Genomic DNA, 18,797 nt, shown 5'->3' with positions numbered 1-18,797 from the left:
GGTTCAGGTCAGGCCAAATGGCCACCCTAGTCCCCCACACTCAGAAAAAGGAGACAGAGTCAGGCCTGGTGCTTCAAGCCTTTGTTGAGAAAGAAGGTCTGGGATTTATGTACACGGGAGAAGGGAGGTGGTACATGTACAAAAAGAAGTGGCTCCCTGTATTCCCCTCCAGGGGCTGAGAAGAAACTGGCAGGAGACTGAGAAAATAGCTAAGACCACCATGCCCCCTGTCCCCTGCCAAAAAAACAAAAAACAAAAAAAAAACCCAAAAAACAAAAAAAAAAAACCCTTGCTGTGGAAAGGAAGTGAGGATGCTGATATCACACCCTTTCTCTAGCTATCCTGGGGTTGGGGCTGGGAAGACCTCTACCCTTCTGCCCACCTCAACAAGAACAGAGTCAGCCTAGAGTGGAAAGGGCCAAGGGCAGTAAGCGTGGCATGGCATCTCTCCTCTGCCCTTATCACCGGGGCACAGCTGGGTGGGGCCCAGGCTTAGGTGGACCTTGCTCCTGGTAAAATATGATCTGTGACTGGAAGGGTACTGGAGCTCCCTAAGTCTGGATACTTCCAGACCACAGCTGACCACAGAGCTGCAAAATGGAAGGGGAAAAACAGAAGGAATAGTCGCTTTCTCCTTTTGTCCTTCTGGCCTAGTGACAGAGGGCCTAGGGGCCCCTGTATAGGCTAAGGCTGGAAATGATTTTTCCCAGCCCTGAGCTGACCATTGGTGACCTTTTAGGAAAAGAAGATCCTGGGGGCAAAGTGCAGTACTAGAGGCACCAGGGGAGTGTCAGGCCCAGTGCCCCTGACATCAGGCACGCGCAGCTCTGAGCACTGGGGTAGACGCTGGGTTGAAAGCAGCATAGCTCTCTGCTGCACCCTCAGCCAATTCCAGGGCTCCAGGTCCACGGGTTGGACTTGCAGGACTCTGGGAGTTGAAGTGCTTCTGCCACCAAGAGGGCCTTAGTGGGGGCCTGGAGCCCGAGGGGGGCCGTTGGGTGGTGCGGCACTCCTGGCTTGGTGGCGAACGACAATGGGCTGGCGGTGGAGGCCTGTGGGGAAAATGAAGGCCTGTGAACAGGCAGGGAGGCTGGGCCAGGCCCGCCGTCTGTAGGAACAGTCCCTTCAGGAGCAGCCCCACAGGCAGGGCCAAAGAAGAGCCAGCCATGAGGCCGATGAGGGAGAAGCTTAAAGGAAGGTAGAGAGGATGGTCAGAGACACTGCTGGGGCTCTGCATTTTCAGAGGACCAGGTGGGGGTGACTAGAGGCCACTGGGCAGCGGTAGAAACAAAGTAGACTCAACAATAGCCAGAAGCTGGGGAGAGACCCCAGGTAGACCAAATACCGGGGAACAGATCAAGGGACATCTGATATGCCCTGGGCAGAAGCTACTGCCAGAGCTTTTATGATGGGGATGGAGAGGCACAGGTCACAAAGGATACCAGGGCCCAGGAATGGAGCCTCAGCAATGAGAGGTGGTGGCCTGGTCCTGCCTGCTCTGGAAACTCCCTGCCCCTTGGGTCTTAGTAGAAGCCAGGACAGCATTAGTCAGGGAGAGAATACTTCCCTGAGGGCACATGCAAGGGATAAGCCATGGTTCTCAGAGCATGGGGCATGCAAGTAGAGAAGTATGTGCCCCCATCACCACGAGGCTGCCAGAGGATGGTTCCAAGTCATGCAGGGGAGGAGGTGCCTGTGGGCCCAGCAGGAGTCCTGGGAGGTGGGCATGCAGAGGGGACAGCTGCGGTGCCCAGTACCTGTCAAGGGCCCCAGCCTTGGGGGTTAACAGTTTGACTCATCATGGTGGGCTGCATCGCAGAAGAAGCGTGAGCCCCGCTTGGCAGTACGGGCCGTGAAAGGGACACTCTTCAGCACTGCGGCCCAGGAAAGAGACACAGTGGTCAGGCCTCATGGGGATGGGATGGGAGGAGGGCTCAAAAGGGTAGGGTTGGAGCCTGGGAGCTGGGCCTAGTGGCCAGACCCAAGGGAAGGACAAGGGCCCCACCTGTAATGATGTCTTCAATGGTACCGTCCTTCCCTTCGTAAACAGGCCGATGCTCCTTGGCCTGGCGCCTCCTCAACTCTGCAATTAGCTCCTGCTGTTGCCACTTGTTCCGCTGGGAGGGGGTCTAGGGCCAAGCATTTGAAGGGGAAGGGAGTCATCACTAACCTACCATGGGGCTGGTTCCTGCCCCTAGATGCAGCCTGAAGATGCCCTTGATTTGTGTACAGCAGCCCACTCCTCATCATTGCCTAGGAATCCCTCCCAAAGCCCCTCTCCCCATCCCTTCGGACTCCAGGCTCACACCCTCTGGGTGGTCTCTGGGCTCCAGTTTTCCACCTCTCAAGCTCTCTCCCCACCCCGTCCTAATCCTTTGCTCTGCTCTCCAGGCCCCAGCTCTTGGTCCCACCCACCTTGGCATCCAGTTTCTTGGCTTCCTGAGCCAGCTGCTTCTCCCGCATTACCTCCTCCTGCTTCTTTCTAGCTTCGTTCTCTTGTTCTGCTTCCTAAGAACCATGGGGGGTTGGGGGGTGGTGGTGAGGCTCACACAGGCTGTGAGGGGAGGGGCTGACACTGAGGGTGGAGAATGGGTGGCAGTGGGGCCAGCAACCCCAGGTGGCCACCCTCTGGAGGGGCACTTCCTGCCCTGAACAATGACAGGAAGGGCCTGGGCCCCCACCCTGCCCACCCGTTCACAGCTGAGAGGCCTGTGGCCAGCTTCCATCGCTCCCTCCCAGGACTCCGAGGACTTGGATCCCAGCCTTCCCTCCCCCTACCAGTTTTCTTGCAGCCAAACTCCTTTTTAAAAGCCTTTCTTCCGCTCACCTTGTAAGAACGAATGAATCGGACAAATACCGGGAAGAATACAGAAGGGGGTGTGGTCTTGGGACTCTCACCGAAGTAGCGCACAACTGCATTGTAGGCCTCCTGGGGAAGGGGTGGACAGAAGGGATCAGCCTGGCAGAGGAGAAGCCTGGCTCCCCGCTGGGGACAGGAGGCTCACAGAAAGCAGTGCTCAGGGCCAAAGGAGGAAAACCAGCATCCCCCAGCCCTGTGGGATGGAAGAGAACTCAGGGCTCCCAAAGCTCCTTAGAATATGTCCCCGGGGGCAGCTGTCTGCCCCCGCACCCCAGCCTCTGCCATGCCTCTTCTCCACCACATACAGACACCCAACTGTGTGGTAAAAGTTCTTTGGTTCAAGAACCAGAACAAAGTTCACCTGGAGGGACCCAGTGCCTCGGCCCTGGCCGCTCCCACCCGCCTCCACCTTTTGCCCACCTCAGCCGTCTTGGCATCACGCTGGAGCTTGTCCAGTTTGCCTTCGTTGGTGCTGAGGAAGTTCCTAAGGACACTGTTGTCATGTATGCTGCACTCCCGCCGAATCAGCTCCATGCCACGGCCCAGCTCCTTCACATCTAGCAGCACGTTCTCCAGGGACACTGTGGTCACCAGAGCCTGGGCTGAGGCCTACCCAGGGGCCAACATGCCCATCTCCAAGCCCAGGGTTACACAGAACTCTGTCCATGCAACCCCCCCGACCCCCACCCTACGCCCTGCAGCAAGCAGGTTCTCCTGCCTCTGCTTCCAGGTTAGAAGGGCACACTCAGCTACCAGGGCTCTCACAGGCAAGGAAAAGGAATGGGGCTAGGAGCTCATGACCCCAAAGAGCAAGGCAGCACAGGAAAGCAAGCCAGAGAGACTGCTGGTCTCCAAGATGGAGCTGCCTCAAGCCCACTTCAGTTTTCATGAGTGGGGCAGAAATGACAGCTGCCTTATGTCTGTGGGGCTTTATAGTTTTTCTATAAATGGAGAGAATGCAGTCTCCAGGGCCAGCACGAGGGAGCTGGGAATCAAGAGCCACCTCTGCCTTCCTCTGCCTACTCCCATGGCACCCAAATGGGAAAGGCTGGGCTAGGCGGGTGCCTGCAGGAAGGCTCCCTCGGGGGTGGCCCCTACCCACGGCCCCAGCGGAAGGCTTTGAAGTGGCCAGAAGGGAGATAACAAAGGCCAGAAACAAAGGACCCAAGCGTTCCCTCTCCTAAGCTTCCTGGGATTGTCCTGGCCTAGACACGAGAGCAGGCTCGCTGAGCCAAGCTCCCCTTACCTGCTGCAGCCTTCTCCACAAAGTGTAGCTCATGCCAGAAGTTGGCCAGGTCTGGGTACTTCTCCTTCACGGTCAATGCGATGAAATGCAGCAGTGTCATCTTCCTGTCAGTGGACTTGGTATCCAGCAGCTGAGAGAGGGGGGCAGGGGGTGGTGAGAGAGGGCTGAGCACCATGGCTCCTCAGGCTTCCTGGCCCTGGGTTGTCCCCACCATCTTACCAGATCCAGGCTCTGGAGCTTGAAGCCGTACACAGCTCCTCGCTTGCTGCTGTTCATGTAGTTCCCTAGTGCAAGTATGATCTATCCAAAAGATGCATGAGAGGAAGTCAGGCCATGGCCTGCGGGCTCCTTCCTCCACCCAGGCCCCAGGCCCACCGGTGCCTGCATCCACAACATCTCCTCACCTCCAACATCTGCTTCAGCTTCTGTGAGGACTTGACAGAGGCAGAGGCTGCAATGATGGCATTGAGTTGCTGGAAGGAAGATGAAGAGCTGTGTGAGCCTAGGCCGGGGGGTGGGGGGGGGGGGGGGCTCGGCAAAGTCTGAGAGGGGCTGGCGGGGACGGACTGACAGGGCAGGGAGGGGACTGGCAGGTGGAGGGGTAGCCGCAGATGACCCCGACTGGGCCAGAGGATATACCGGCGTGAGCATCTGCAGGTTGTCTTGGAAGTTGCCCAGGAAGGCCATGCCAGCCATCCTCTGGGTTAGCCGTTCCACCTTGCTGAAGAGCAGCATGAAGCGGTCCTCGGCTGCCAGCTCCTCCAGGGGCTGCCGCTCCCGCTCGTATTGCCTCAGAAGCTTCACCTCAGCCTCTGTGGGCAGGAAGCGCATCAGGCACTCCACGAAGTCCACTGGTAGGGTCTGTAGGTCAAACCTGTGCAGGAGGGAGTTTAGTTCAGGTCTTGCATTTGCCCATTACCCATCATCCTTTTTTTCTCCAGCTCCTAGAGGGACTGCCGGTGGGGTCGGTGAGCAGGATGCAGCCAGAGGCCTAGAGGGCCTATTGCCTCATCTATCAGAGCGTGAGTAACATCCTAGGTGAACAGTCCATGGCCTGGTTTAAAACCCCTCAGCGCCCTCCCTCTGCCCTTAGGGAGAAATCTTAATATCTGAGTGTGGCTTATGAGACTCAGCCTGCAAGACTTCTGCCCACCTGTCTCTACCCTGTCTCTTCAACTCCCCTCCTATGCTGAAGTCATGGTCAATTTTCAGTACGTAGGGCACCAAGCTTCTCCCTCCAGGCACTGAAATGGACTTCATATACTTCCTCACCTCCTCTGGGAAGCCTTCCTGAATCACCAAGCTCAGCTACCTGGCCTGCCCTGTTCCCCTAAAGCTGCCTGTACCTCTGCCACCTAGGTGGTTATCACCCACGCTACTGAACTGTTCTGCCTAGACTGGCAGCAACTTGAGTGAAGGTTTGTGCTGAATGCCCAGCACCTCACATGGTGCCTGGCACACAGCACAAATATACTAAGTTCTGGCCAAGCCAGTGAATGACTGAAGGATGGGAGACACATCTGTCGACGCCCTAGAATCCAGGGAAAGTCAGGATAGTAGGTGGAGAACTGGATTGTCAACTGGCTGGGGACCAGGACGAGGTCAGTGGGAGCCTCACGTGTGGATGGCCCTGCAGATCTCCTCGGCCGAGCGGCCAGCCTTGCGTAGGGTGATGGCTAGGTTCTTGGCACGATTGGCTTCCAACAGGGTCACCTTGCTGGCGGCCTTTTGCGCTGTCTTGTTCTTAGAGCAGATGAGATCAAGGGCAGGGCCCTGGGCTTTCGTCTTGAACAGTTCTTCAAATTTGTCCAGGTCCAGATCCTGGCAGGAGTGGACAAGAAGGGACAATGCGGTCACCTCATTCTACTAAAGGGCCCCTGGCAGTACGCCCAGTGTCCATTCAGCTCTGGTTCACGGAGGCCTGATTCTAAGGGGGTTTCCAAGGCCAGGAGATCTGGCTAACAGCATGATCTAGTCCCCAGCCCTCAACCCCACCCCTGAGGGCTCCAGGCCCTGCTACCTCCAAGATCTTCTCATCATCAAGTTCACTGAAGACAGTGCCGCTGATCTGGTTGGGTTTCAGTGCTGTCCAGTTGAAGACAGGCAGCCGGAACTTGGTCTTGATAGGTTTCTTGATACGAATGGCTAATTTGGAAGGAGGTTCAGTGAGGCTGGGGCCAAGGACACTCTCTCTCCATCCCACTAGCCCTGCCCAGAGTCCTGGGGACACTCACCTGACAGGCCTACTGTCAACACCACAGAGGGAGCAGCGCCAGGGAGAGGTGGGGCTGGGGGACACTTGTCTGGGGGAAAACAAATGCCATAGTGACCCACGGTCCAAAAGCCTCTTTAGAGACGCCCTCCCCAGTGCTGCCCAACCTGTCTTCAAAGTCTCTTGGGGAAAGAGGATGTGTGAACTCCCTGCCCCTCCGGCTCCCAGGGGTCCTAACTCTGGTAGGGCAGGTCTCACTAGCCTCTGGCTCCCTGTCTTCTGCTCTGGTCTAAGCCCTCTCTTCGGCTTTCCACAGAGGAATCAGGAGCAGCACCTTCATAATCCTTAAAACAGACCCACGTCCACCCTTGGACACCCCCTGCCCAGTAACTTGAGCCTCCCTCAGATTCTTGCCCTCCCTCAACCCTCCCCCACCTGACTTCACGTCCTTCTACCCACATCCCCGGCTTCTCCCTAAGGGAGGCACTGTGGGCCCAGGTTTTGGTCTGGCCCCAAGATGAGGCTGCCCTTCAGGACTCCTAGGGTTCTCCTCACCTGGTAATGGGGGTGGTGGAGGGGGCAGGGGAGGAGCTGGCGGTGGAGGCAGAGGCAGGGACTCCTCGGGTGGTGGGGCTGGAGCCAGGAGGTCCAGGTCGGAGGGCAGCATGCCCTCACTCAGCTCTGCAGGGCCTACCCGGGCCAGGGCCTCACTGCCCACTGACTCCAGGCCCCGGGCCCCGGGCTCTAAGTGGCATCTGCGCTGGAAGGCCTCCTCCTTCTCTTTAATGAGCCGCCTCAGGGTGTGTACCTGGTGGCTCGTGTTCTCGTAAGTCTCCTGTCGGGAGACAGCACCATTAAGGAAAGAGTAAGTGGAAGGCACACGCAGCAGTCATTGCCCCTACCCAGGTCTCTCAGCTAGGGTGTCTGGGAGGGTGCCCAGAGGCAGAGAGCAGCGGAAACCCAGGTGGGGGCTGGGGAGGCTGTTCCACAGAACAAGAGATGAGCAGAAGAGCCGTTGGCCCAGCTGGCACCTTCCAGTGCGCTTCCTCCCGGACCCAGCCTTAGTCTTGCTGGTTCCTCAAGGCCTTGGTCAGAAGCTGCTCCTATGTAAACCTCCCAGGCCCACCTCTAGCCTCCTGCCACACTGCCCTCAGTGCTCTGTTCCTCGATACTGCTCTCATTGTACTTGGCCTTGTAGAACCACTCAGGTGGCAGCCCCCTGTGGACAAGAGCCTGCCCTAGCCATCTCTGTATCCTCTGCATTCCCCAGGACAGCACTTTGGACTCTTAGCAGGGGTTTGGCAGATGTTGACCAAGCTCAGTAGAACCAATATAATTGTATCCCTCTGGAAGAAAAGGTAGGTTGGGGCATGACTTTATAACAACAGGTGAAGTGAGGGGCAGAGAAGCGCTTAAATATGCGAAGCCTCTGGTCTCCTGACTTAGGATACCTGGTGGATAACACATGGGCTACTCGGCCCTCTCATCACGCAGGGCCCCACCTGCTCCCACCCTCCTCTGTGTGTGTCCTGCCCCCTTTGGATTCAGTTTCCCTCTCCAACTAAAAATTAGGGTGAAATCATCAGCCCACCCTCATGTGAATGCCTCAAGTGTGAATCAAGATCTGGATTTTCAAAGACATGAAAATCTCAAGAAAGAAAAGCCACATAAAAAAAACACAATTTTCAGGGGTGCCTGGGTGGCTCAGTCAGTTGAGCGTCCGACTTCGGCTCAGGTCATGATCTTACAGTTTGTGAGTTCAAGCCCCGCATCAGGTTCTGTGCTGACAGCTCAGAGCCTGGAGCCTCCTTCAGATTCTGTGTCTCCCTCTCTCTCTGCCCCACCCTGCTGGCACTCTGTCTTTCGATCTCAAAAATAAATAAACATCAAAAAAATAATTTAAAAAAATTACAATTGTCAGATGCACTTCATATAATAGGATGCAGCTAGCTATATGAAAGAGCAAAGAGATAAAAAATAAATTGATAGGAAAAATATCAAAAAGAAAGAAAAAAGAAAGGAAGGAAGGAAGGAAGGAAGGAAGGAAGGAAGGGAGAAGGAGAGAGAAAGAAAAGCCAGATCCCCAGGCCCTGGCACCCAGTACCCGTCAGAGACTCCCTTCTCCAGATTACTTGGTACCTTGATGCTCTCTAGTTCCTTTTCCCGCTGCAGCAGCTGCTTCTCTAGCTCTGCCACACGCATCATGTTCTCGTTCTCTAGGTCCAGAAGCTTCTCTGTGAGCTACAGGATGGGAAGGGTAGATTTGGCGCTGACCCTAAAGCCTGGGTACTTTTTTATCTCAGTCAGGACCTGGGCCCGACCCCTGTACCCCTCTACTTCTAAGGCAGCGTGGCCCAGTGGCTTCCCTACATCACTCCCATGGGCCCAGGGTCTGAGACCACCTGAAATAGACCACATCTGCCTCTCTCAAGCCTGAGGCCACCCCACGCCCAGTCCTGGAGGTCAGTGTGTGTTCGAATCTGTGGATGATCCAGGGCCTGAGTCAGAGCATGCTGGGTTCCAAGGCTTCCCTGGGACTCAATCTGGAGGCAAGTGGGTCAGGTCAAGATTCCTGGAACTGAGATGTCCCCTTCCTCTCCCCTCCCTCAACAGTGGTCCTGGCAGCAAAAAAAGACTACTTACATGGGAAACATGTTCTTCCAGCTCCTCCACCTTCTCCAGGGCCACGTTCTTGGTCTCAGCATCCTCCAACAAACCTCCCACATCAAACACATTGTCCAGGTATGCCTGGATCTGCACCTGCAGCTTCTCACTCTCTGTGTGCCTTGACTTCTGGAAAAAGCAGAGAGAGTAGTAGTTGAGGGAGCCTCCTGAGAGAGACTCAGTCCTTACCACCCTCTATGACCACTTTCTAGAGCATAAGACCCAAGGAGTTCCTCTGCACCCATGTCACATTCTCACCCAGTGGAGCTGCCTAATTGGAGAGCCCTGTGCAGGAGGGCCTGAGACCCAGGCCTCAGAAGACAGGCAGGGTTCCAGGAGCATCCGTGACTAGGCTCTTGTAAAAGAAAAAACCCTTTGTGATGTGACTAAGCTGGTCCTCTGCCCCCCCAGCTCCTCACCTGTGAGCACTCCGGCCCAGCTCACCTGCAGGAACTCCTCCAGCCCCAGCTTGGTAAACTCATACTGCAGGTGGACCCGGAAGTTCATATCCTCTACTGAGTGCACCACGATGTTGATAAACTGCATGCATGCCACCTGGAAAAGCAGCCCAGAGGGTCAAAGGCACAAGGGAAAGGAGAGACGGAAGAGCCAGGGTGTTAGAATCAGTATCATCTGGTGGATAATCAAAAGGAGTGACTAGGGGCACCTGCGTGGCTCAGTCAGTTAAGCTCCCAACTCTTGGTTTTGGCTCAGGTCGTGATCTCACAGTTCGTGAGATTGAGCCCCACGTTGGGATTCTCTCTCTCCCTCTCTTTCTGCCCCTCCCCCACTCATGCACACTCTCTCTCTCTCGTAAAATAAGTAAACGAACTTAAAAAAAAGGAATGAATAAAAAAAATTGAGTCTTTCTGGGAATAATGAGTATTTTAACTTAAAAATATCAAACTTTATATTCAGTTTATGAAGACAAGTAAATTACACAAGAAATAGATGGAAATGAAGATGCAACTTATTTCCTTTGTACATCAGCAGGTATTTCTTGAGACAACACTACTTAACTAAAGACCCCAGGCTGAAGGGAAGAAAAGCCAAAGGAAAAGCTCTGGTAAAGCGAAGCTGCTCTGAATGGATCCAAATTAGAGACGGTAAGGCCACAAAAGGGGGCAAAGGAGGTAGACCCAAGACACAAAAATGACATTGCCCTGATGTTTCTAAAAGCTCTCTAGGGTAGGTGAGTAGACAAGGAGCATTTACTGAGTAGAGAGAATCCTTCTAGGTTCAACACAGAATATCAAGATATGCTGTTGGCCTGGCCTCGTTCTCCAGGAGCATGGGACCTGCTGGGCATGTGCCTGACCCAGGCCCAGTTCCTCACCATGAAGTCGATGTTGCTATCCTCATTCCGGAAATACTCCATCAGCTTCTCAAAGCGGTGCAGCTCCTTGCATACCTGAACAAACAAACTTTCTCAGTGAAAAGATCTATCCCACGCAGAACTTAAGCCCTTGAGCCCTGGCTCCCAGGAACATCATGACTGGTTAGTCAGTCAGACTAAGTTGAACTACAACTCTTTCTATGCAAGGGGCCATTGGGACACTTAGAAGAAAGCCCGTAAGTTTAACAAACTCGTCAGGCAGAAGAAAGCCTGGGACCTGGCATCTGCCCGGGGTCCCTGATCCCCACATCAACTTGCTGAGGGAACCCAGTAAAGCCTGTGCCATTAATCAGGACTTTAGGTGCCTCTGGGGTAGGCCAAGAAGAAACACTGTTGGCCAGTTATTGAAGGAAGGAGGGAGGCAGGAGGAAGGTTGGAGGCCATGGCTGAGGCAGGAGGCTGAAGTCTGAGTAGGGACACAGGAGAGAGACAGGGTGCAGGAAAGCCCTGTGCTAAGAGGGGTCCAGAGACTCCTCTGAGCCTCTGGCTTCTAGGAGGAAGAGCTATTTCCTGGCTTGAACAATGGATGCTAGGGAAAAGGTCCAGAGAGGAGGAAGGGGTGGGGCCAGCAGCTGCAACTGGATGTCGAGGAATCCTACGTTCAAGCAGATGAGAGTTTCACAGCCAGGGCCAGAGGCTGGGGAAATTCCAAGTAGGAGCTTCCTCTCCCCTCACCAATAACAGCCAATAACTCAGGAAGATCCTTGCTTGTCTTCTCCTCCCACCACATACACATCTACCTTGGGTTCTACCGGTGGGTTCACCACCTCAAAGCCACCTGGGAAGCCTGTTAAAGCACAGGTACTCAGGCCTCCCAGGGGTCTGTAAGTTTAACAAGCTCTTCAGGTATCCTGATGCATGGCCAGGTTAGGGCTGCTGGACTACAGCCCTCAAATGAGGGCATCTTTAGCTGGCCATTCAGGAGCTGTCCTGCCATAAGATCTGCTAAGACTGAAGTTCTGTTTTTGGTAAAAAGAAAAGAAAAGAAGGAAAGACAAGGAAAAGAAAAGAAACAAAAAGAAAAGAAAAAGAACAGGAAAAGAAAAGAGAAGGAATCAAAAAGAGAAAAGAAAAGAAAAGAGAAAAGGAAAGAAAAGGAAAAGAAAAGAAAAGAAAGAAGCAGTGGGACTGGCTACTTAGCTAAGCACAAGATGTTAGAATCACCGGGATGTGTGAGATCACAGGAAAGGGTGCTTACCTACCTGGCTCCCCACCTCCCCACCAAACACACACACACACACACACACACACACACACACACACACACACACACACACAGATGCAGGAGACTGACCTCTTTGAAATTGTCAAAGGCAGCAAGAATGATTTCGTGACCTCCCCGCACCAAACACACGGCTGCCAAGAGCTCCAAGACAAGGGCTTTGGTCCTAAGGGATGAAGAAAAACAATTAACACCCTAGCTCCCCACCCTAGCCACCATACAGTTCACTTCTACAACTAGGTGAGTCCCTTCAGAGAGTGGAGACAGCCTCAGAAGTGAGGGGAGTGGGTTCTGGAAAGGAAGCAGAGGAAGGAAGTTTGCCCCTCACTAAGCTGTGCAGACCAGAGGGAAGCCAGGGACACTCCTTCTCCTTAAGCTGAAGTGAGGGAGCCGAACCAAGGCACTGACCAGGGCCACAGGACTCCAAAGCCAGGCAGGACTTATAAGGGATAAGTGGAGCCCAAATCTCCAGAGCCCTGGGCACAGTGGGAGGAAAGGGGAGTGAAGGAACTTACCTTGGATTCTTGTTGTTGAGACTGAGTGCAATCTCATTGACAGCATGGGGGTGGGACATGACCAGGTTGAATCCGTACTGTAACAAGGGGAAAGGACAGAGGAAGGAAAACCTTGATGCTGAGGAAGGTATATCCCGGCTGGATCTCCTGGACTATAGGCCTGCCAGCAAATGTGTCTTTTTTTTTTCTTTCTTTTTTTCAAAATCATCTTTTACAAGCTGGTGCCCTCCTAGCTCTTCTAGTTTGGCAGATGAGGCAGAACAGGCAGGGCATCCAAGGCTAGTGCTGCCCCTTTACCTGATAGTTCATGATGGCTCTGAGACAGAGGATACAGACGTGGACGTCATCCTTCTGGCTCACCAGGCGGGAGTTCTTCAGGGCCCTGCGCCCAGGGAGAGTGCTATACCTGGGGAAGAGGGTGCTGCTGATGAAGGGTCTAGGAGCGCTCACCATCACCCCGACAGCAGCAGCACAAAAGGGGGACAGGAGACCTTGACCCAACAGCCTAGAGAGTGGGGGACGGAGGAAGGGGACAGGGTGTTCAGCTGTTTTCATCTCTCTGCAATAGGCCTTTGTGAGTAAATATCCAGGATCCCAGCTTTATAATCAGTGCCCAAACCATCCTGAGCCCAGGGGCCCTCCAAAGTACAACAGTAGATGTGCAGGCTTTCCTAGTCCTCCAGATGGATCCAGGGAGACGTTTATCCCTGCCTTCCCTCCTCCTCCTTCCAGTCGCTGCATCTTCCACAAATTCCCTGGGGCAGGAGCATCTTGGCTCCCATCCCACTTCTACGTCCCAGAAAGGGCAGAGCAGACCCCAAAGGCAATAGGAGGGCTGGGGGCTACATCTGGCTTTGCCCCCGATGACGTTTCATGAAAGAAAGAGGAAGCACAAATGGTGGCTGCTCACACAGGACTAGAATGATGAGCAGAGTCAGAAGGACAAAACCCAAAGGAGACCAGGAGAAAAGCATGGCCACGAGAGGGACAGAGACCACAGAAAGGGCCACAGGGCCCAAAGGAAAGCCTCCCTGTGTAGGAGGGGCTCTGAAAAGTCATCCGGTCTATCCACCTGCCTCTGGGCAGGAAGTCTGTTAAAATACTGCAAAAAAAAATGAACACAAGGCAGCCTTGGAGAGAAAAGTCCTAAAGGAAGAAGTGAAGGGAAGGTGAGCAGCAGGTAGGTTGGTTGGGAGCTGGTCTCGGAGCAGCTGATGGGGCAGAAAGCAGAGCCAGAGGGAAACAGACATGAGGGCAGGAATTGATCACCCAGTGAAGACCAGGGAGCTGGGTGAGGGACAGTCTTGCCCAAGAGGCTGGGAGGAAGGGCAGAGTGAAAAAGAGGAATGGAGGGGGCCCCTAGGAGGGGAGTGCGGAGAGGGGAGAGCTGGAACCCCAGATGGGGTGGGCACAGCCGAGGGTGATGTACTTACCCAGGACAGATTGCTGGGCAGAATCAAGGAGACAGAGAGGACAGACCAGAGACAGACTGGCAGGCAGAGGGCAAGAGAGCTGAGCCTGGAAGCAAGAGTGGAGGGAGGAGCAATGAGCACTCACCGCTGTCACCCATGACCTGGACTGGGGGCTAGGACGGGAGGCAGGCGGGCAGAGCGAGAGCACACATACCGGAGCACAGACTGGCGCGCAGAGCGAGCGAGGCTGTTGGTGAAGGGGGCTGACAGGGCACTGGGTGGCTGCAGGTCCTCGATAGACCTGCTCCAGGACCGGAGCTTGTCAAATGCGCCATCGTCACCACTCTCCAGACCCTCAAAGTCAAACCTGGAGCAGGAAAGGACACACAAGCGCACGTACAGGAGAAATTCAGTGCTAAGCCCCCTGGCAAGCCCACCTCCCCCCCCTTAGACCTCTAGGGCAATGAAAAGCAAAGAGGGCAAGAAGAGCAAGCAGAGTTGGGCAGCAGAGACCCAACTCTGGTCAGGAGAGCCACCAACACAGGACAAGGGCAGTGCAGGCACAGGCAGCAACCAGGAAGAGGGCCGGAGGACATGGGAAGGCTGACGCAGGTGAGCTGCTGCTCCCCACTGGCCGGGCAACTCCAGGAGTGACCTCTTCCTGGGCCCAAAGGGACCCAGGGAGCTGGCAGTCTTTCTGCACTCCTGGCCTTAGACAGGGCATCCCAGAGAAGCTGTGGCTCCCCATGGAGAAGCTGTCCTGTGGAAGGGTGGTGGGGAACAGGTCAACTGCAGGTCTTGCTGGCTGGCAAGCGGCAGAGGCCAAAGGGGTGCCCTGCAGTGGCCCAGTTGGTTCTGAATTGGGTTCACGAGGGCAGGTCTGAATGGAAGGGAATGGGGGTCCCAGCCAACCTAGAGTGGGACAGTCCTCTATGTTCAAGAGTACCATGGTCCCATCCCAGCACTGGTTTTTAGTGACTGGGTTTTCTGTGGTTCTACTTGAGACTTCTAGGTTTTCTGGTATAGAGGCTCCTTGGGCTTCAGCTTCCCTGGGGGAAGAAATCACAGGTCGAGGGTGTGGACTGGGGTCCTTAGTGCCTACAGGAGTTGGGACAGTTTCTCTGTCACTTTCTACTTCTGTGATCACCATCAGCAGTTTGGGAGTGTGACCAGGGCAAGGAGGGCAGGTTGAGGTCACAAACCCATGGGGCACTGTCTTTTACAAATCCCCACGTCTGAGAAACAAGCCCCACTCTTCTTTCCTGTCCTCCTCCCCCAAGTAGGTCATTAAGGACTGAACAAGCATCTCCTACAGGCTCTTCCCCCAAGGAACCTTCTGCTCAGACATGCATAGCCCCAGGGTCAAAGGCACAGAGGCCAAGGCTTTCTGAAATGAGAAATGATATCTGCAGATATCTGAATATTCCAAAGGGGCCAGAGCAGGCTGCAGAGTCTTGACGATCAGATGTTGGATGGGCTCTCAAGTAAACATTAGAGGAGTCTCCCTGACAGGGAAATTTGCCAGTGGCTTGGCAGTGGCTTCCCTCAATCAATAATAGTATTCCCTAGCACTGTTACATGCAGTTTACAAATAAAGGCCTTCACCCAAACTCTATCCGGCTTCACCCTTTTCCTTTCAACCCTTCTCAAAACACACTTTCTTTCCCCTCTACCCCCTTCCCTCTGCCCTGAATCTTTCTTTCAAAAACAGAGTCAAAGGCACTGCTGTGGACACTACTATACTGAGGATCCAGTGTATTTTGATTTTGAGCAGCTGGGATTTGATTGCTTTTCAAATGAGATAGGCTTATTTGGAAAAATGATCTACATCTTTTTACTATAAAAGCTCTGAATTAAAAAAAAAAATAACTTCAGCAAATGTTTTTCATTTCTTTCTATAAAAAGAGTGGTTTTTAAAGGGATAGGAGGATCATGAGGCATGAGTTCTGCAGGAATGGGAATGAGGACTAGGCCACTCTTGATTTTAACAGGGGGTGACCTGGAAAAAGTGACAGGCCAAACCTAGGAGAGGCATTAGTTCAAACCCCTAAAGAGAGAAGACTGAAGATCTGCTAGACAAAGGAGAATGGTCATGGGCAAGGACAGTAACAACAAAAGTGAAAGTCTAGGCTAGGACCGAGTCTCAGAACTGAGGAGTTTCCCAGGACTCGGGACTTTTGGTGCTAACACTGGGAAAAGCCCTGGGCAAACTGCGATGATTAGTCAGCCAAGGGCTGACTTAAGTCTTGGGTACAAGTCTGAAGTATTTATTGGTCATCACATGAATGATCACTATAATCCCTCTTTCCATATATTCAGGTAATTATGGTAGGTTACACAGCCTTAAATAATCATAATTAACACTAAAGTGGCCAGGGCAATATGGACTTACTACGTTCCAAACACCACTAACTGCTTTACACACATTATCGTCTAAACCTTACAACAACCCTGGAACATGGATCTCCTTTTATAGAAGAGGACGTAAATATGCTTGAGGTCACATGGATAGTAAAGGACATAACCGAGACCCACAACCAGCTTTGTGGTTGTCATACTTGAAAGCCCTTGTTTTCTTCACCACCTCATGCTGCCTTCTCATCTGTACCAATTCTCTTAGGGCTACCTTCAACCCCCAACCTGCTTAAAAAAGCCTCCTGAATACTTCATTTTTAGTTTGGGTCAAAGGTCATGTCCACTGCTCCTAGGGCCTTTCAGCAATGACCTGGAGTAACCCTCTCGCATCTCACATTTGGAGACCCAAAGGAGAATCTTAAAGATAATTTTCCAAAGGAATGAATCCCACCAGGCATCTCTCCCAGGATCCAGGACGTTTCCTTTGACTGCTCTCAGCCTGGAGTCTGGATCCTTTGAGTTCTGATCCCGAGTGCCCTTTCCGTATCGCTCTCCTTCTGTTCCCCACCTGGCATTCTTTGCAGATCCCAGACATCCCCTTGGCTGCCTGTCCATTCCCACACCATTGCCTGGGCTCTTCGTCTTGGCCTGGGATCTCCATTCCCATCTTCACTACTGCAACCTCACCCCTCCTAAGCAAATCAGAATGGGACTGTGTCCTCCCTTGTTGGTCCTGAGCCCTGGCCCCAGGGTGGTACTCACATGACAGAACATTGGGCAAAGGACAGGTAATCCACCAGCACATCCAGGCCTTTGTTCTCATCATTCAGAAACTCTCGCACCCACCTGCAGATAAAGGAAACATAGTGGAGGGGTCTGCTAAAGTGAGTCGAGGGTGAGGAGGGGCCTCTGACCCAACACCCACTCCTGAATCCTCTGGAACTTAGCACCAGGCTGGGAAAATGCTGAAGTTCAAAACCCATGGCAGACTCATCTATGGTCACATCACTGGCCTAGACCTCTGCTAGGTTGGGGAGCCAGGAATGGGGAAAGGTACAAGGCCTTCCAATACCATGTCAGCCAAACAAGCTTTCAGGAATCCTCTCCTAAATGGCCAGGGACCTGGCTCAATCATTTTCTGTGTCCTTGAGGTCTAGCACAACACTGGGTGCACTGTCCCTGCTTGATGTTTATTGGCAGAATTATGGGGAGGTGGGGAGGTTTATCAAGAGCATTTACCACAGGCCGCTGTGCAGAGCTATGCCTAATAACATCTCGCAGGACCCCAGTTTGACTGAAGTCTCAGTCAAAAGACAGGCGGGAGGGGCCAAAGAGAAATCTGGAACAGAGACATGGTGGGCCAAAGGGGCCTTCCACCAAGTTCAAGGAAAGATATTTGGGACCATAGTGAGCAAAGAGAGATATGTGGGGATTCTGTGTTTAGTTAGGGTGAGTTTGGCAGAATAGGAAAAGGATGGGGGAATAGTCAGGGACTCAAGTAACTCTAGAATGGCTATGACCACTCAGAGCCAGACTGAGGACTCGGGCCCCTTCAGCCAGAGAGGCAGGAATGAGGACAACAAAGATCCTAAAGACAATGGACCAGGCATTTCCATCTTTCTGCCTTCAGGCCTCTTGGCCTAAGATACCCCTGGAAGGAAATTCAAGAGCCGATCCCAGGAACACTGTTACAGGACAGGTTCATTCCACAGCACAGAGAGATATAAAACTCTCAGGACAAAACCCTGACTCTCCTGAGTGTTCTGTTCCCTTGGATGTCTGGGGCTCTTTACTGGCCAGCTGTACCCCACAGCCCTGCAAGGCCGCGTCTCCCCCACAGCTGGAACACCAGCGCCATGTTTGCTGGCCACACCCTGGGTTACAGTGAGAGGCTGGGCCAGAGCACCAGGCTCAGCTGAGGCTGACTGACACCGGAGCTGCCTGAAGTTAGCTTCCTCTCTGGGGGCCGACAGGCCTCCCGTTTCCTGTCTGTCTGCTCTCCAGCTCCCCACCCCCTTCTCATTTCCTGTCTGAGTCTACACTGCTATTTTCGGGATCTTGACACTTTGAGGAGAGGTTAAAGGGCACTTCGGCAAGGGAGAGAAACCAATACAAACCAGAGAGAGGAGGAGCTGGTGAGGCTCTGGAATCCCACTTCCCAGCCTGCCCCGCTCCAGGGCCTGAGTTCCCATTGGGCTGCCCCTGCACACCCAGCTTCGGCAGGCCCTCGGGTTGATCAGGCTATGACAGAAGCAGGATCCTCCTCTCCCCACCTTGCCCTGGGCTCCCACTGCCCTGGAGCACTCACACCCCAGTCTGACAGCCTGACAAACTCTTCCTGCCCAGAAATCCAGGAAGGAGCCTGGCCCTCCCCACATGATTACCACAGCCTGGCCCGTCCCCACAGACAACAGGAGCTCCTAAAATGCCAGACACTATGCTCTTCCCTGGGAACCAAGGGCCAGGTCCAGACCTCTGACTTGTGTGCCAAACTGCCAAGAGGCCCCAGGCCTGGGAACCGTGCTGCTCTGGCCCCGGCCCCTGGCCACTGGCCAGAGAGGCAGGCACCAGGTAGAAGGGGTGAGCAGAAGGGAGTGTCGCACACTGCTCTGTGGCCCTGTCCCGAGAAGAACAGGCCCCCATCCTCATGCAGCTACACTTACTATGAAAGAAAGGAGGGCCTGAGGAGAGAGGAGGAGAAGGCCCTGTGGTAGGGTGCCGGGCAGTAGGTGGGATTGGGAGCTGCCATCTCACTCTTGCCTTCACACACAGGGTAGCTGACGAGGCCCCGTCACTCTTTCCCTGTGCGAGGATTTACCAAATAAAGCCGGAGGTTTAGTTTCCTAGCATGTCAGCTTTCATTCTGGTTCGTGGATGAGGTGTAGGAGCCAATTTTGGCCACCAGGCACAGCTCC

The 18,797-nt window shown here is 53.8% G+C and overlaps 1 protein-coding gene across 8 annotated transcripts in view; it reads right to left on the bottom strand.

The window, feature by feature from the left end:
* Positions 1-66: 66 nt before the first annotated feature.
* The window catches only part of FMNL3 (formin like 3), a 53,909-nt gene continuing 35,178 nt past the window's right edge, over positions 67-18,797 (bottom strand). For 2 of the 8 annotated variants that reach the window (XM_040488217.1, XM_040488213.1), the window contains exons 5-27: positions 16,645-16,728; positions 13,742-13,894; positions 12,413-12,521; positions 12,116-12,192; positions 11,673-11,766; positions 10,319-10,393; positions 9,427-9,537; positions 8,962-9,111; positions 8,458-8,559; positions 6,874-7,153; positions 6,341-6,409; positions 6,127-6,251; positions 5,725-5,927; positions 4,746-4,980; positions 4,511-4,579; positions 4,326-4,406; positions 4,107-4,236; positions 3,281-3,441; positions 2,828-2,929; positions 2,416-2,508; positions 2,006-2,129; positions 1,758-1,874; positions 67-1,052 (exon numbers count right to left, since the gene is read on the bottom strand). In XM_040488217.1, the coding sequence (XP_040344151.1) occupies positions 1,783-1,874; positions 2,006-2,129; positions 2,416-2,508; positions 2,828-2,929; positions 3,281-3,441; positions 4,107-4,236; positions 4,326-4,406; positions 4,511-4,579; positions 4,746-4,980; positions 5,725-5,927; positions 6,127-6,251; positions 6,341-6,409; positions 6,874-7,153; positions 8,458-8,559; positions 8,962-9,111; positions 9,427-9,537; positions 10,319-10,393; positions 11,673-11,766; positions 12,116-12,192; positions 12,413-12,521; positions 13,742-13,894; positions 16,645-16,728 (2,719 nt within the window). In that variant the 3' untranslated portion in view covers positions 67-1,052; positions 1,758-1,782. Of the gene's footprint in view, positions 1,053-1,757; positions 1,875-2,005; positions 2,130-2,415; positions 2,509-2,827; positions 2,930-3,280; positions 3,442-4,106; positions 4,237-4,325; positions 4,407-4,510; positions 4,580-4,745; positions 4,981-5,724; positions 5,928-6,126; positions 6,252-6,340; positions 6,410-6,873; positions 7,154-8,457; positions 8,560-8,961; positions 9,112-9,426; positions 9,538-10,318; positions 10,394-11,672; positions 11,767-12,115; positions 12,193-12,412; positions 12,522-13,741; positions 13,895-14,473; positions 14,500-16,644; positions 16,729-18,797 lie in introns of those variants that run through there. The other 6 variants (XM_040488218.1, XM_040488215.1, XM_040488214.1 and 3 more) reach the window with 5 other exon arrangements.

The sequence above is a fragment of the Herpailurus yagouaroundi genome, unplaced genomic scaffold (assembly GCF_014898765.1).
Source record: "Herpailurus yagouaroundi ecotype Mexico unplaced genomic scaffold, PumYag 166, whole genome shotgun sequence".
Taxonomy (NCBI): Eukaryota; Metazoa; Chordata; class Mammalia; order Carnivora; family Felidae; genus Herpailurus; species Herpailurus yagouaroundi.
This window is presented reverse-complemented; position numbering and strand designations above follow the sequence as displayed.